The sequence below is a fragment of the Schistocerca americana genome, chromosome 2, assembly GCF_021461395.2.
Source record: "Schistocerca americana isolate TAMUIC-IGC-003095 chromosome 2, iqSchAmer2.1, whole genome shotgun sequence".
Classification (NCBI taxonomy): Eukaryota; Metazoa; Arthropoda; class Insecta; order Orthoptera; family Acrididae; genus Schistocerca; species Schistocerca americana.
The window spans coordinates 916,245,690-916,260,447 of NC_060120.1; the positions used below are offsets into that span (position 1 = coordinate 916,245,690).

The following is a 14,758-nucleotide window of genomic DNA, read 5'->3' on the forward strand; positions in this document are numbered from 1 at the left end:
AAGACAACCAGTAGACGTGTCAAGTGACCAGTGACCTCAGAAACATTGCAATGACTCCAGAATCCTTGACATTTGTTCACTACTTCAGTTGAAACTACAGTTACCCATCAGTCCAGATATTACGTGAATATTTCACATGAATGAGTACAGTTAATTTGAACCTCTGGATCTCTGTAACAGATAATGACATTGAGAAACGGTTATAAGTTCGTGGAGAATATTATCTTAGGGACACATGGTTAGAATTTTGACAATTCACCATAAACAGAAATTACGGAAGTGGCCAGCCCTACAACTGGTAATCTAATTACATAACAACACGGTTTTTCGTGGTTTCCTGAATTACAGTCCTTGAACAAATAGCAATATTATAAGCTGTCTAGGGCTCATCCTAGGCTATAACTTAGGGAAAATAACCAGACGATTTACTCGATAATATCAATAATTTAATTATTATCACCAAAATACCCTGGGCCACAGCATAATTTAACCACAATCCACAGAACGCTGTGGCTCAAAAAGCAGATGAAATCATAAAAGAAAATCTTAAGAAAAACAAATTTTCAGTATCAATCCAAAGTAAACAGATAATAAAGGCATCAATAAGAAACTGGACAGGTATGAGGTCCTTCTGAAAAAGGTAGATAACAGCACCACAACAAATTATTATGTATCAAAGAGACTACAATTATTTATTTATTATTTACGTTTTATAGCCTTCATTGGACTACTCTAGCCAACTTTATAGAAAGAATTTTTCAGTATGCTGTCAGCCCAGTACTTCTTCATTCTCGCGGATCTCATCCTTCTTTCTTCATTGGAAATCACCCTTCCTATTTTCTGTTTGTTGATTCTCGTTTGTAATCTGGTTTCTTTGTCTGTGAGTTTTCTGATTTTGTCAGTTTGTTTCTTAGGTCGTCCAATGCAATCTGTACTCATCCATACCTTCCCTGATTTCTGTAATGCACTTAATGCTGCACTTACCATTCCCCAATTTTTCTATTATTCTCCTGATGATCCTATTCTCTGCTGTTATGATTAGGTGTCCAAAAAATGAAATGCGTTTCTTCCTGATTTTACGCAATACTGGTTCTATTTCTTTGTAGACTTTTTCATTTGTAGCTACTCTCCAGTGTCCAACTTTGTGGTACGATTTCTTGATGCATGTTCTGACGATTCTTCTCTCTATTTTGAGTATTTTGTCTCTTCGTGCAGTCTTAGATGTTCTGAATATGGTTTCACTTGCATATGTTATTTCTGGTTGAGTGACTGTTTTGTAGTGTATTAGTTTTCTTGCTACTCACAGGCTGTTTTCGTTGTAGGTGTTCTTGGTGATATATTGTGCTTTAGTCAGTTTGTTTATTCTATTATGCCATGTTGACTTTTCATTGATGTTACATGTTATGATTTCTCCCAGATATTTACAATTTATCTACAATTTTGATTTCTTGGTTTCGTATGGAAATTTTGTTTATGAGTGGTGGGTCAGTTAACATGATGTCTGTTTGTTCAAAGGATATTCCAAGATCAATTTTCTGTGCTATTTTCTGAATTGAGATAACTTCCTGTTTGGTTTCCTGAATACTGTTGGACACGAGAGCGAGGTCATCAGCACATCCTAGACAATTTAACCTTATGTTGTCTTTGCTTCTTCCAATTTGGATGTTCTTTGAGTTAATCTTGTACAATTCCCTACAGTAGCATAATTCTTGAATATTTTCAATAGTATCATTGAGCTAAAACAGTTTCCCTAAGAAAACAGTGAAATATAATTCTAAGAAACCATGTAAAAAAACCTAGCTTACTAAAGGGATAAAAATATCTTGTATCTTATAGCTAGGAGTAATGACCCTGAATCAGTGAAACATTATAAAAACTACTGCACTGTATTGAGAAAACTTATTAAAAAGCCCAGAAGTATGTGCATTATGTCTGAGATTAGCACATCTGGTAACAGAATTAAAACAATTTGGAATATTGTGAAAAGTGAAACTGGGCAACTGAAAGCACAGGAAGACTGTGTTTCTATCAAACACAATGAAAAATTTGTTAGCAAGAAGTCAGAAGTAGAAAATATTTTTAATAACCATTTTTAAGTGTTGTAGAGAAAATAGGTTCCAGCTATTCATTAGAAAATGCAAGGCAGTACATGGAAGAGGCAGAACCTACGCAATTTGATAAAATTGAAATTCACCCCACCTCTCCTAATGATATCAGGAAAATAATAAATTCACTCAAAAGTAGAAGGTCACATGGAATTGATGGCATTTCCAACAGAGTACTAAAAGCTTCTTCCGAACAAATAAGTAGGATTCTCAGCCACATATGTAGTAGCTCACTGAAACAGGGAATTTTTACAGATAGACTGAAATATGCTATTGTTAAACCATTGCATAAAATATCATTTCTGACAGCATTATCCAAAATTGTTGAAAAAGTAATGTATTCAAGAGTTGTTGTTGTTTTGGTCTTCAGTCCTGAGACTGGTTTGATGCAGCTCTCCATGCTACTCTATCCTGTGCAAGCTTCTTCATCTCCCAGTACCTACTACAACCTACATCCTTCTGAATCTGCTTAGTGTATTGATCTCTTGGTTTCCCTCTACGATTTTTACCCTCCACGCTGCCTTCCAATACTAAATTGGTGATCCCTTGATGCCTCAGAACATGTCCTACCAACCGATCCCTTCTTCTGATCAAGTTGTGCCACAAACGTCTCTTCTCCCCAATCCTATTCAATACTTCCTCATTAGTTATGTGATCTAACCATCTAATCTTCAGCATTCTTCTGTAGCACCACATTTCTAAAGCTTCTATTCTCTTCTTGTCCAAACTATTTATCGTCCATGTTTCACTTCCATACATTCCTACACTCCATACAAATACTTTCAGAAATGACTTCCTGACACTTAAATCTATACTCGATGTTAACACATTTCTCTTCTTCAGAAACGCTTTCCTTGCCATTGCTAGTCTACATTTTATATCCTCTCTACTTCGACCATCATCAGTTATTTTGCTCCCCAAATAGCAAAACTCCTTTGCTACTTTAAGTGTCTCATTTCCTAATCTAATTCCCGCAGCATCACTCGACTTAATTCGACTACATTCCATTATCCTCGTTTTGCTTTTGTTCATGTTCATCTTATATCCTCCTTTCAACACACTATCCATTCCGTTCAAATGCTCTTCCAAGTCCTTTGCTGTCTCTGACAGAATTACGATGTCATCGGCGAACCTCAAAGTTTTTATTTCTTCTCCATGGATTTTAATACCTACTCCGAATTTTTCTTTTGTTTCCTTAACTGCTTGCTCAGTATACAGACAGACTACATCCCTGTCTCACTCCCTTCCCAACCACTGCTTCCCTTTCATGTCCCTCGACTCTTATAACTGCCATCTGGTTTCTGTACAAATTGTAAATAGCCTTTCGCTCCCTGTATTTTACCCCTGCCACCTTCAGAATTTGAAAGAGAGTATTCCAGTCAACATTGTCAAAAGCTTTCTCTAAGTCTACAAATGCTAGAAACGTAGGTTTGTCTTTCCTTAATCTATTTTCTAAGATAAGTCGTAGGGTCAGTATTGCCTCACGTGTTCCAACATTTCTACGCAATCCAGACTGATCTTCCCCAAGGTCGGCTTCTACTAGATTTTCCATTCGTCTGTAAGGAATTCGCGTTAGTATTTTGCCGCTGTGACTTATTAAACTGATAGTTCGGTAATTTTCGCATCTGTCAACACCTGCTTTCTTTGGGTTTGGAATTATTATATTCTTCTTGAAGTCTGAGGGTATTTCGCCTATTTCATACATCTTTCTCACCAGATGGTAGAGTTTTGTCAGGACTGGCTCACCCAAGGCCGTCAGTAGTCCCAATGGAATGTTGTTTACTCCGGGGGCCTTGTTTCGACTCAGGTCTTTCAGTGCTCTGTCAAACTCTTCACGCAGTATCGTATCTCCCATGTCATCTTGATCTACATCCTCTTCCATTTCCATACTATTGTCCTCAAGTACATCGCCCTTGTATAGACCCTCTATATACTCCTTCCACCTTTCTGCTTTCCCTCCTTTGCTTAGAACTGGGTTTCCATCTGAGCTGTTGCTATTCATACAAGTGGTTCTCTTATCTCCAAAGGTCTCTTTAATTTTCCTGCAGGCAGTATCTATCTTACCCCTAGTGAGATAAGCCTCTACATCCTTACATTTGTCCTCTAGCCATCCCTGCTTAGCCATTTTGTGCTTCCTGTCGATTTCATTTTTGAGACATTTGTATTCCTTTTTGCCTGCTTCATTTACTGCATTTTTATATTTTCTCCTTTCATCAATTAAATTCAATATTTCTTCTGTTACCCTAGGATTTCTACTAGCCCTCGTCTTTCTACCTACTTGATTCTCTGCTGCCTTCACTACTTCATCCCTCAAAGCTACCCATTCTTCTTCTACTGTATTTCTTTCCCCCATTCCTGTCAATTACTCCCTTATGCTCTCCCTGAAACTCTGTACAACCTCTGGTTCTTTTAGTTTATCCAGGTCCCATCTCCTTAAATTCCCACCGTTTTGCAGTTTCTTCAGTGTCTATTCAAGAGTAGCATCACATATTTGTAAAAATGAAGTGCTAAAAAAGGTCAATTTGGATTTCAGAAAGGCTTTTCAACAGAAAAAGCTATATATGCTTTCACTGACCAAATATTAAATGAAATGATAACTGAACATCACTCATTGGGATATTTTGTGATCTCTCAAAGGCTTTTGATTGTGTGATCCATGAAATTCTTTCAGATAAGCTTAAGTATTGTGGTATGAGTGAGGCAGTGCACCAATTGGTTAATACATACTTAACTGGAAGAACGCAGAAGGTTGAAATTAACAGTACAGATAGTCGACAAAAACCAGCGGAGTCCTCTATATGGGGAGGTATCAAGAATGGTGTCCCACAGGGTTCAGTCTCAGGTCCTTTATTGTTCTTAATATATATTAACGACTTGGCACTCTATATTCATGAAGATACAACGTTAGTTCTTTTTGCTGATGGTACAAGTATAGAAATCACACACAAAAAGCAGTAATCAGCTGAGGAAATTGCAAATAATCTCTTTCAGAAAAATCATTAAATGGTTCTCTGCAGATGGATTCTCACAAAATTTTGAGAAAACACCATTTATACAATTCTGTACAGTAAATGGCGTAACACCATTAGTAAATACAGACTATGAACTGAAGTTTGTTGCTAAGGTAGAATACTCAAAATTTCTGGGTGTGTGCAGTGATGAGAAATTGAATTGGAAGAAACACGTCGATGATCTGCTGAAACAGTTAGGTTCAGCTTCTTATGCTATTAGGGTTATTGCAAATTTTGTGGAGAAACATATCAGTAAATTAGCCTAATATGCCTATTTTCATTCATTGCTTTCATATCGCATCATATTTTGGGGCAATTCGTCATTAAGAGAGAAAGTATCCATTGCACAAAAGCGTGTAATCAGAATAATAGCTTTAGCCCACCCAAAATCACCTTGCAACCATTTATTTAAGGAATTCAGGATATTCACCGTACCTTCGCAATACATATATCACTTACGAAATTTTTCATTAATAATCCATCCCAATTCAAAAATAACAGTGAAGTGCATAGCTACAACATTAGGAGAAAGGATGATATACACTATTCTAGATTAAATCTCAGTTTGGCACAGAAAGGGGTGAATATCGCTGCCTCAAAAATATTTGGTCATTTGCCAAAGAGTATTAAAAGTCTGACAGATAGCCGACCAACATTTAAAAGCATATTAAAAGAATTTCTCAATCACAACTCCTACTCAATAGAGGAGTTCTTCAATATGAAGTAGTAACTGTAAAAAAATTAATTAATTAATTTGTCTAAAGAAAATTTATGTTGAAGTGACATGCTCCAAATCATTATGAAATGACATACTCATGATCTATGGAACAAGGATTAATGTATGTATGTACTGAACTCCAAAATTATTAATGAGACGCCCTGCTCAACCTGCAGGATAGGACAGGTAGTTTAAATTGTGGAAAGGGGACAAAATAAGAGGCGGTCAGTTACACTCAAACATACAACTTTATTTATTTGACCAAACATTACAGAAAATTAACCAAAAAACACAGCATTAATTTTTGGAACTTGATAACTGGCTGATCACGCCATACAATCTCATGCCTTAAGGGCAACACCACTTTATTTAAAATCGGCTGAAAGCCAATAACTTAAAACTCAAACCAAAATCAGAAATTTAGAAGGTGGAAGGCCTTATCTTAAATCAGTTATTTCAATTAGGCTGAAGGCCCAAACCATTACTCACCTTATGAGCAAAACAACTTTAATTTAAAACAAAATCAGCTGAAGGCTCACCTCTTAAGACTCAAACCATAATTAAATTTTTAAAACTCAAAAGGGCAACTTAAAACAACTCTTTAAATTAAGCTTAAGGGCCAAACATTCTTACGCCTTAAGGGCGAAATAATCTTAATTTAAAAATCGGCTAGAAACCATACAAATACAAACAGCAAGAAAAAATAAGAAAAGGCAGTATACCCAACAGCGCTCAGAAGTTTCCGAGGGCCAGGCTGTAATTCAAACACTAATGTTCACTTAGGTGAGACAGGCAGTTGACCCAACCATTCTCGATCTGGCGACAACCCAACCGACAGACAGTCAATGGACCTACCAGCAAGGTAACTTTCACGCCAACTGACCAGCACACAACAATGAGTTCAATGGAACAATGTAGATAGTGTTGGCGCCCACAACCAATTACACATTGGGATGTCAAACTACACATCATGATGGACAGTGACAATACAATGAGGAAAATACACTGTCTGAATTTACGTCAATAGCCAGGGCAGGTAACGAGAACGTTAACGGCCACAAGGCAGAAGATTCTCCTGGTGCACTTCAATTCAAAACAACCAAGTACAGTTAAACTCCTCTGGAGGTTGGCTAAAATTTGCCAACTTGAAACAAACGTTGTTGCTCTCAGGAATGTCCCAGCAGCCGATAACGAAATGCAGACGACACAATGTGAACAGTCGTGACTTGTTGGTAGATTAAGTCAGAAGTCAACTTTCGTGTCGAGGATCGGTTAGCCACAGACCTCTTATCAATGGGAGCAGGACCACACACTGTGACCGTGCCTAGACGCCGCCAGCGGCCCCGGCCAAACTACGCACTGTGGAGATTTCCTCGCTGCTCCACGCCAACCGGCCAACCAGTCGCACACAACACAACTGGAAACTATCAGCGCCAGGCGAAAGATAGTACAAGGTGCGAATATCGATACACACCACTGCTACCACTCGTGGAGAGAGAGGATAACAGCATAATCGCGATAACCATGGGAAATGAAACAGAGAATAGCAACTAAGGTTTAATCAAATGCATAACATGAGCCATCCATGGATCAAGTAAGATAAGCTGAAAAAACTTCTTAAAATAGAAATTTTCTACTAACCATTAATGAAGCCTAGTACTGCATTGTTATGAAACCACAGACTTCCAGGTTATCCTATATGTCCAAATGTAGATGTCATATACAACCCAGAACATAAAATTACCAGAAACCTTAATAATATAATGAAGAAACATTACACCTTTGCGAATTGCTTTTCTGTTAACAACGTTTTTGTTAATCAGCAACATTAGAGGTCTAATAATTCTAGAGACAGCCATATTTTCCTCCCATGACATGATAAACCCTTACAAAAATATGCCTTTCAAAGACAGTCTCTCAGAAATACGAGAGAATTTAATCAAATACAGAAAAGTCAATCAGCACAGAAATTTGTGAACTCAAGATGTTGCTTGAATTAATATTATTACATAACAATTTTTTAATCAGTGTAAGTATGATGCAGAAAACACTGGTCTGGCAATAGACAGTAACATCGTAGGCTTGCCTGCTCACGTATTTGTGCATAACGTAGAACAATAGTTATTAACTCATCCACAATTTAACGACAAAATCGAATATTATAAGAGATATACGAATTACACAATAATGCTTTTGAATGGTCCAAAAGAAGAACTAAGTAACTTAGTTGATCACATAAATGAAATGCACATATATATCAGTGTCACAGTTGAACATCAGCTAAATGAAGGACTTTATTTCCTTAATATGCCTGTATGCAGTATTCATAGTCACAAGAACAAGCTTACTTTCGAAATATATAGAAAATCCACTACCACTAATACTGCAATTAACAATACATCATCCCACCTAAACCAACATAAAGTTTCTTTATTCACGTTATCTTTTAAGTGGGTGATATGCATTACCGTCAGCAAAGCACATAAGTGTAAATAAATGCCATACTTAAATTATAGCCCCAAATACATAATAATTCCCTCATAAACACTCTAGTTAAGAAATCCAAAGTAAACTGAAGCAACTACCCTCACAACTAAAAGCCAAGAAATAAATGACAAAATTGGCGAGTCTTCAATTCCTTAGCAATGTGTCATACAAGCATACAAATCCTTTCAGACCACATAATAAAAAATACCGCTTCAACAGACAGTAAACTTAATAATAAAACTGTTCACAATAATCCACTGGAGAGTGGGAGCTAAAGCCTGGCTGATATAAACTGACATGAACCTTTTCTTGTTACTTTATAGGACAAACGGGGAAAAATTTTGCAACATACTACAAAGAACATATGGATGCCTTTCGACTCGAAAACTTATATATGTCCAAATTTAAGTCACCTATTGCCCACCATGATTACTCTATTAGTGATATCAATGATAATTTGTGTCCTGCACATTGCACACAAAGGATTACAGGTGGGTCTCCTTGAACAATGAGAAATTTGCATTCATAAGCTAAAAGCAACTCAAAAAAATCCTTAACCAACAAAATCAGTCAATGCAGAATTAGCTATGATATCTCGGCGCCAAAACAGTTCACCCTAATGCATGAATTATATTCTCCTAGTCAGATAACAAATACGGCATTCTGTAACCTATTTGCACTTTAATTACGTACTAAGTATTTCACATTGTGTACTTCTTGTGTAGCTCTTTAATACATAGTAGATGTACATTGCCAGTTTAGAAACACACCTGCAGCTAGGAAGATTGGCTTACATATTTTATCCGCACTTGCTAAAATGTATTCGGTAATGTAGTGCATTCTGCGAGAAATATCATGATGTTACAAAGTCTGACATTTGTCATTTTCGAATTCTTTATAATTACATCCAGTGTTTTCCTCCTGTGAATAAGTGTAAAACCAGGTGTAGGTAAGTAAGTACCGTGTATATAAGATTATGTGCATTATGGGAACGGAATTACTAGCAGTGCACTGTAAGTACCCTAACATAGCAAACATAGCAACGTGTCGTTTCCGATTACAGAATCTCCGCTATATTTGCCAGCACCATCACCACACCGTCTAGATACACATGGTGCTTGATATAATGTTTCTGTAACACCTACATCTGATAATGAGCCTCCAATTGCTCGAAAACTGATTAATAGTACAGTAAGCCATATCAAAAATCCTAAAAAGCAACTCGTTGAATATTTATATCCCAATAAATCGCCAACTCATTTAAAGCAGAATATGTTGTCCCCTTCGTTGTGTTCATTCTCGATATAGACTTATCTGTCCGATCAAAGCGAAAGCTGGTTATGTATTCCACTCGGTACAACCTTTCGTTTGGTTGACGTACCGAAGCCAGATTCACTCTTCTTTGCAGAAATCTAGTCGGGATACTCTATATATCCACGATACTGACAATCTATCACGTGTGGCTGTGCACACAGTAAGAGTACTGGAAGGTTGATATTAACAGTCTAAAGAGAGAGTTTTACTAGCTTCTCCTAGCAACCTTTCTTGTAGAAGGTTATACACGTATGCCGTTATAAGCCGTCATAAATCTTCAAGAATGAAGACATTTCACACCCGAGTTTATTGTCTGATAACAGTTCTTTCTATGAAATCTTCTCACTTTTAATACAGAGGAGGTAAAGCTAACTTTGCAAGCGGCCAGTGCTGGAATAATGAAAGGAAGCGTCTCTGCTACTGCCATTGTTTTATATTCTGTTCCCTACCGCTTAGGTAGACCTCAGAAAAGTTGGTTTAACGACCGCAGCCTAAATCGCCAACCTGAAGTAATAGTAAGATCTATTCATTCCTGCGTGGCTTTGTCGTTTGCAGAAATGCTGAATTGGTTTACCACAATATAAACAATCGACACAGAGAGATTGGGTACTACTATGTCAATTATAGTAACGCAGTTGTGTTAATATCAAACCTATTCTGAAAGCTGTTTTTCACATGCTCGCAATGTTCACATGTTTGTGGCACATAATCAGGAATCACTTTCACGAGCAAACCACACAAGTTTGTCGATCGCTTTTGCGCAGGCATTATCATTTTCTTCCTTTGTTTCATAATCATTTATAATGGCTGACAAAATATGTGAAGCACCCAGAATATACGGTCGGATTTCAATTTAACTTAGTACATGTACGCTTCATTTGTAGGTATGTAAATCACCAGACTTGCAAATTTTTTAAGCGGTAGAATGGGCACTGGATTGCACTAGTGTTGTTCATGATTAGTGTTATCACCAGTCCTCATACGCTATTCAAAGGGCTAGAACAGTTTCAGATGTTCAGTGATCACTATTAAGGACAAAGAGATACGACGTACTCGACTGAGACAGCGTTATCAGCACTTGACACCGTGTGAAATTTCTCCTTTTGGCCGCTAGGTCGAATTGTGCAATATTCAGATATGCGACTCGGCGTTATGCTGGACTGCGCGGGAACGTGTGATCAAGCATACTTCTTATCAAGATTCCGGTCCTCTACTTCTGACCGCGAAAAGGGAAGATCACTGAACTATGACCTTATGTGCATACTACCTCTTAACTTCCGCCCCTACCATTCAAGAAATGTACTGGACACTCTGTCCATTCCAGCGCCAGTGGTCAGAGACTACCAGCAGGTAGACTAGGGAATTACCGTCCCCTGCGTAGCATGACGTCACCAACACGACACAGAAGGGTGTGTCTGGAGTGATAACGTGACTAGAGAGCGTGGGCTGCTGGTGAACGGCGTCACACTGTGCTGAGCGATAAAACGTAGTTCTTCACGACCCCTGACGACCATCGTCGGCTGATATGGCGGCTACCTGGGGAGAGGTCCCATTTTTTCAGCGATTCGGAGAGGCATAGTAGTTTTACATCTGACCTCTTGGTGTGACAGGCCATTGGATTTGAATTGAAGTCAAGACACCGAGGAAACTATGACAACAGATCGATATGTAAGAGACGTCGCGCGTCCTAAAGGGTTTCCTCTGACACAACAGAATCGTAATGACATTTTTAATGCGACACTGCTCTTCCACACATGGCATCTGTCCTTGAAGTGTCCAGGGGATACTGAGTTAGTCTTGTGGCCAGCAAGATCGCTAGATCTGTCCTGGATAGAACACGTGTGGGGCCAGCTCAGTCGTAAACTTCGTCTCAGTGCGAGTTCCTATGGTATCGAGTACCCGTTACAACGGTTGTGGGCCTGCTTGCTTCAGGGTAGGATACGTTTTTGTGATACACTTCCTAAATGAATCTGTGAACGCATCCATGTCAGGGTAGGTGAGGCTGATATTAAGGCCGTAGGAAGCGTTACTCGGTATGGGCGTCACCGCGTCTTCTGGACGAGGCTAACTTTTTTGTCCAGTGTGTTTTAAATTAACTTTCGCGAGAGGATAAAAGCGACTTCTCGGCCAAGGTTACAGCGACCTTCCCCTTGGCACCTGTGCTCATACAGTAATACGTATTTGCTTCTAATGAAGCATTTTAAAGATGTTTCTTTACTATTTACTGCCTATGACGGACATATTTGATAGTTACTGTGTTTGCTATATTTATGTAGTTACTCACCTGCATAAGATGATGTACACTCCACAAATTGAAACTAAATTAAACTTTATAAATGACCGTAAACTTACTGATACTGCCTGCAGATTTTTCGTTCACTGTACAGTTGTAGCAACCAAGATAGGAGCGAATTTTTTACTCTCTTATGTTGAACGAATTATTGCATACTATATTGCTGCAACGATACTAACTTCTTGACATCGGGCATGACATCACACGCCCTGCCGTGCTGTAATAGTCTCAGGTCAATGCCAAATTAGAAGCAAACTTATACAACGTTCTTAACTTTTACCGTTACTGATAGGCCACAGGGTAGATTGACGAAATACTGAACCGAGCGCTGAAGCTGAGGCAACAGGAAGCTACTGATGATGGACTCACAATATCCGAAATGCACTGCAATAAATACCTTCTTGAGTTTAGAAAGTATTTATTTGGGACTGGACTCAATGACAAACTGTTGCACTTGATTAACATTGCACCCCAAAATTATTCTATTAAAATGTTGTGTTATATCATTGCTTTGGTGCACTTTCATTTCTCAGTGGTTTGCGTGTGTGTCTTCTTGTCTGTCTGCTTGTACATTTGCGAATAATAATAATTAACCTTTTTTCTGTTGCAGGTCTGCGATATTATCCTTCGTCCAACAGGAGATTTATTTTGCTGATGAAAATTTAAGTGCTTCATAAAATATACGGAGGAAACTAGGAGTTCTCTTACAGGCGCCATACGCGAGTATAAGAGACAAAACGTAATAGAAAATCCAAGTGCGTAACACCTGTGCAAAGAGCCAAGAAAATAGTTTATCGGGGTCGTATTTGGTAATGGACTCCCACAGATCGTAGCTTGTTGTTAAACGTTCAGCTTTCATCAACAACAATGGTAAGATTGGAAAAACCACAGAGATCTCCCGAGCGGGAAACTACATCTATTGTATCATCAGTAACACAGTAAAAAAGTACACAGTGCAAATTAAACTTCGCACACACTACATCACGGAAAATAGAAGCAGTCTATCTGAGTAAAACAGGCCTGTGAATTTTCAGAAGGTCATGGGTTAATTACTCAGATGTATACCAAAAAACTTTATTAACACCAGTCTCCTTTATGAAGTGGATCGTCATAACTGACTTCTTTAAATATAATGACGTTGCTGAAACTTTGTTGTCAGTGCAGGCGGTAGGATGCCCAAATGCACTCTCATCGAGGTGTTTCATATAAATCTGAAACAATATTAAAAATTCTTACTCTGACATAGAAGAATAGAAAAATGTCATAGATTTCAAAGGAAGAAAGACCATGGCAGATCCATTCCATGCCGTACTTTACGTGAAGGACCAGCCAAGTTTATCAGTTGCAGCTGACTAAGTTGTCATTTCTTCCTCAACAGCACAGGGAGTTTGCTTGTGAAAGATCGCAATAACCGAAGCAACAGAAGTCAGCACCGAGGGACTTTATAATGAACTTAATTCTGTTATTTCCTTCTAACAAAAAGAGAGAGAGAGAATAGAAGTAAGTTATGTACAAAAAAGTGATTCTGTTTTTACCCTCCTGAAAAATGAGTTATTAGGCACTTACAATGTTTCCCACTTCTCCTTTCATGTGGTAGTTTATGTTGAAACGAAATGTAATTTGGTGATGTCTAACAAATCTATATTTGCATAAATTGTCCTGTATACTCGACAGAAACATTATGTGGAATATAAGTAAAACATTAAGAAATAATTAATGTATTGACAAATATGTATTAGAAGCTTTTTAAGAGGTCAGTTGCCGAATAAACAATTTACACACTCTTAACATTCATTTAAAGTTTTTATTTCTCAAAACAGGAGTAGCATGGCCGAAAATATAGTTCTTCAGCTTGTCAACCTTATCGGGGGAAACACCTCCGCTTTTAAATGACCCACTCTACAAACAGACCTGTGCTCTTCCTAAAGCAATATCTGCAGCGAGATGCCTCAATGCAGCTCTTCTTCGCCTGAACGAAGTTACAAATCACGTAACAGACATTGACTGTCCCACTTAACAGCCATGTTGCAAGCTTCATACAGAAAAACTCTCAAGACTTTCTTTTTATTTCCTAACCAAGATCATTACAATCCAAACCAGTTATGATTTGGATACTTATCCACGCTGTTAACCTAATTATCTATAACTCTTGAACGACTTCCATGCACTGCAGAAAGAGCATAAAAACCAAACATATACATAAATATAATAGTTCAAAATGTATTTCATATGAAGTTATCATTAGCTATAGATATCAAATTAGTCTAGTCCAACATGAGGGCGTTTTAGACGCAGTCCAATCATAAAATATAAATCCTTACAACTAAACACAGCTAGTTTTTGACTGGAAACATGAGTAGTGGGGTAATGGTGGCACTGCCCCAATTTTGATATCAACTTGATATGCTAATTAATTAAATTGATCAAATTAATAACACCACCCAGCCCACCCCATCCCATCACCATCCCTGATGCCATCATGTATTTCTCCAGCCGGTATATAGGCACCCACCCTCTCCTTCGCCACTGCTCACCACCTGACCCCCTCCCCACCTGCCCTATCAGAGAGAATTTCCAATTATGGCGGGAAATTCAAAAAATGACAGGAATTTGAAAAATGGTGGGAGTTTCTTTGTCCCAGGGCTGTGCTGACAGCACACTCCACCCCAAAACTGGGAACTGGCGGTAAATTCAAAACATCAGTGCCCTTTCTGGGAGTCAAACCCTGGTCTCTCTGAGCAGAAAGCCTGAATGCGCATGTAGCACAGGAAAACTAACCACTTGCAGGAGGTGAAGATTAGGTTAGTGTTCTTTGTTTTGGGTGGGAGAC

General features: G+C 38.3%; 1 protein-coding gene across 1 annotated transcript in view; it reads left to right on the forward strand.

The window, feature by feature from the left end:
• LOC124594545 (dehydrogenase/reductase SDR family member 11-like) overlaps window positions 1-12,583 on the forward strand; it is a 73,029-nt gene extending 60,446 nt beyond the window's left edge. The window contains exon 6 of the mRNA XM_047132917.1: window positions 12,539-12,583. Coding sequence (XP_046988873.1) covers window positions 12,539-12,583 — 45 coding nt within the window. The remainder of the gene's footprint in view (window positions 1-12,538) is intronic.
• Window positions 12,584-14,758: the final 2,175 nt, after the last annotated feature.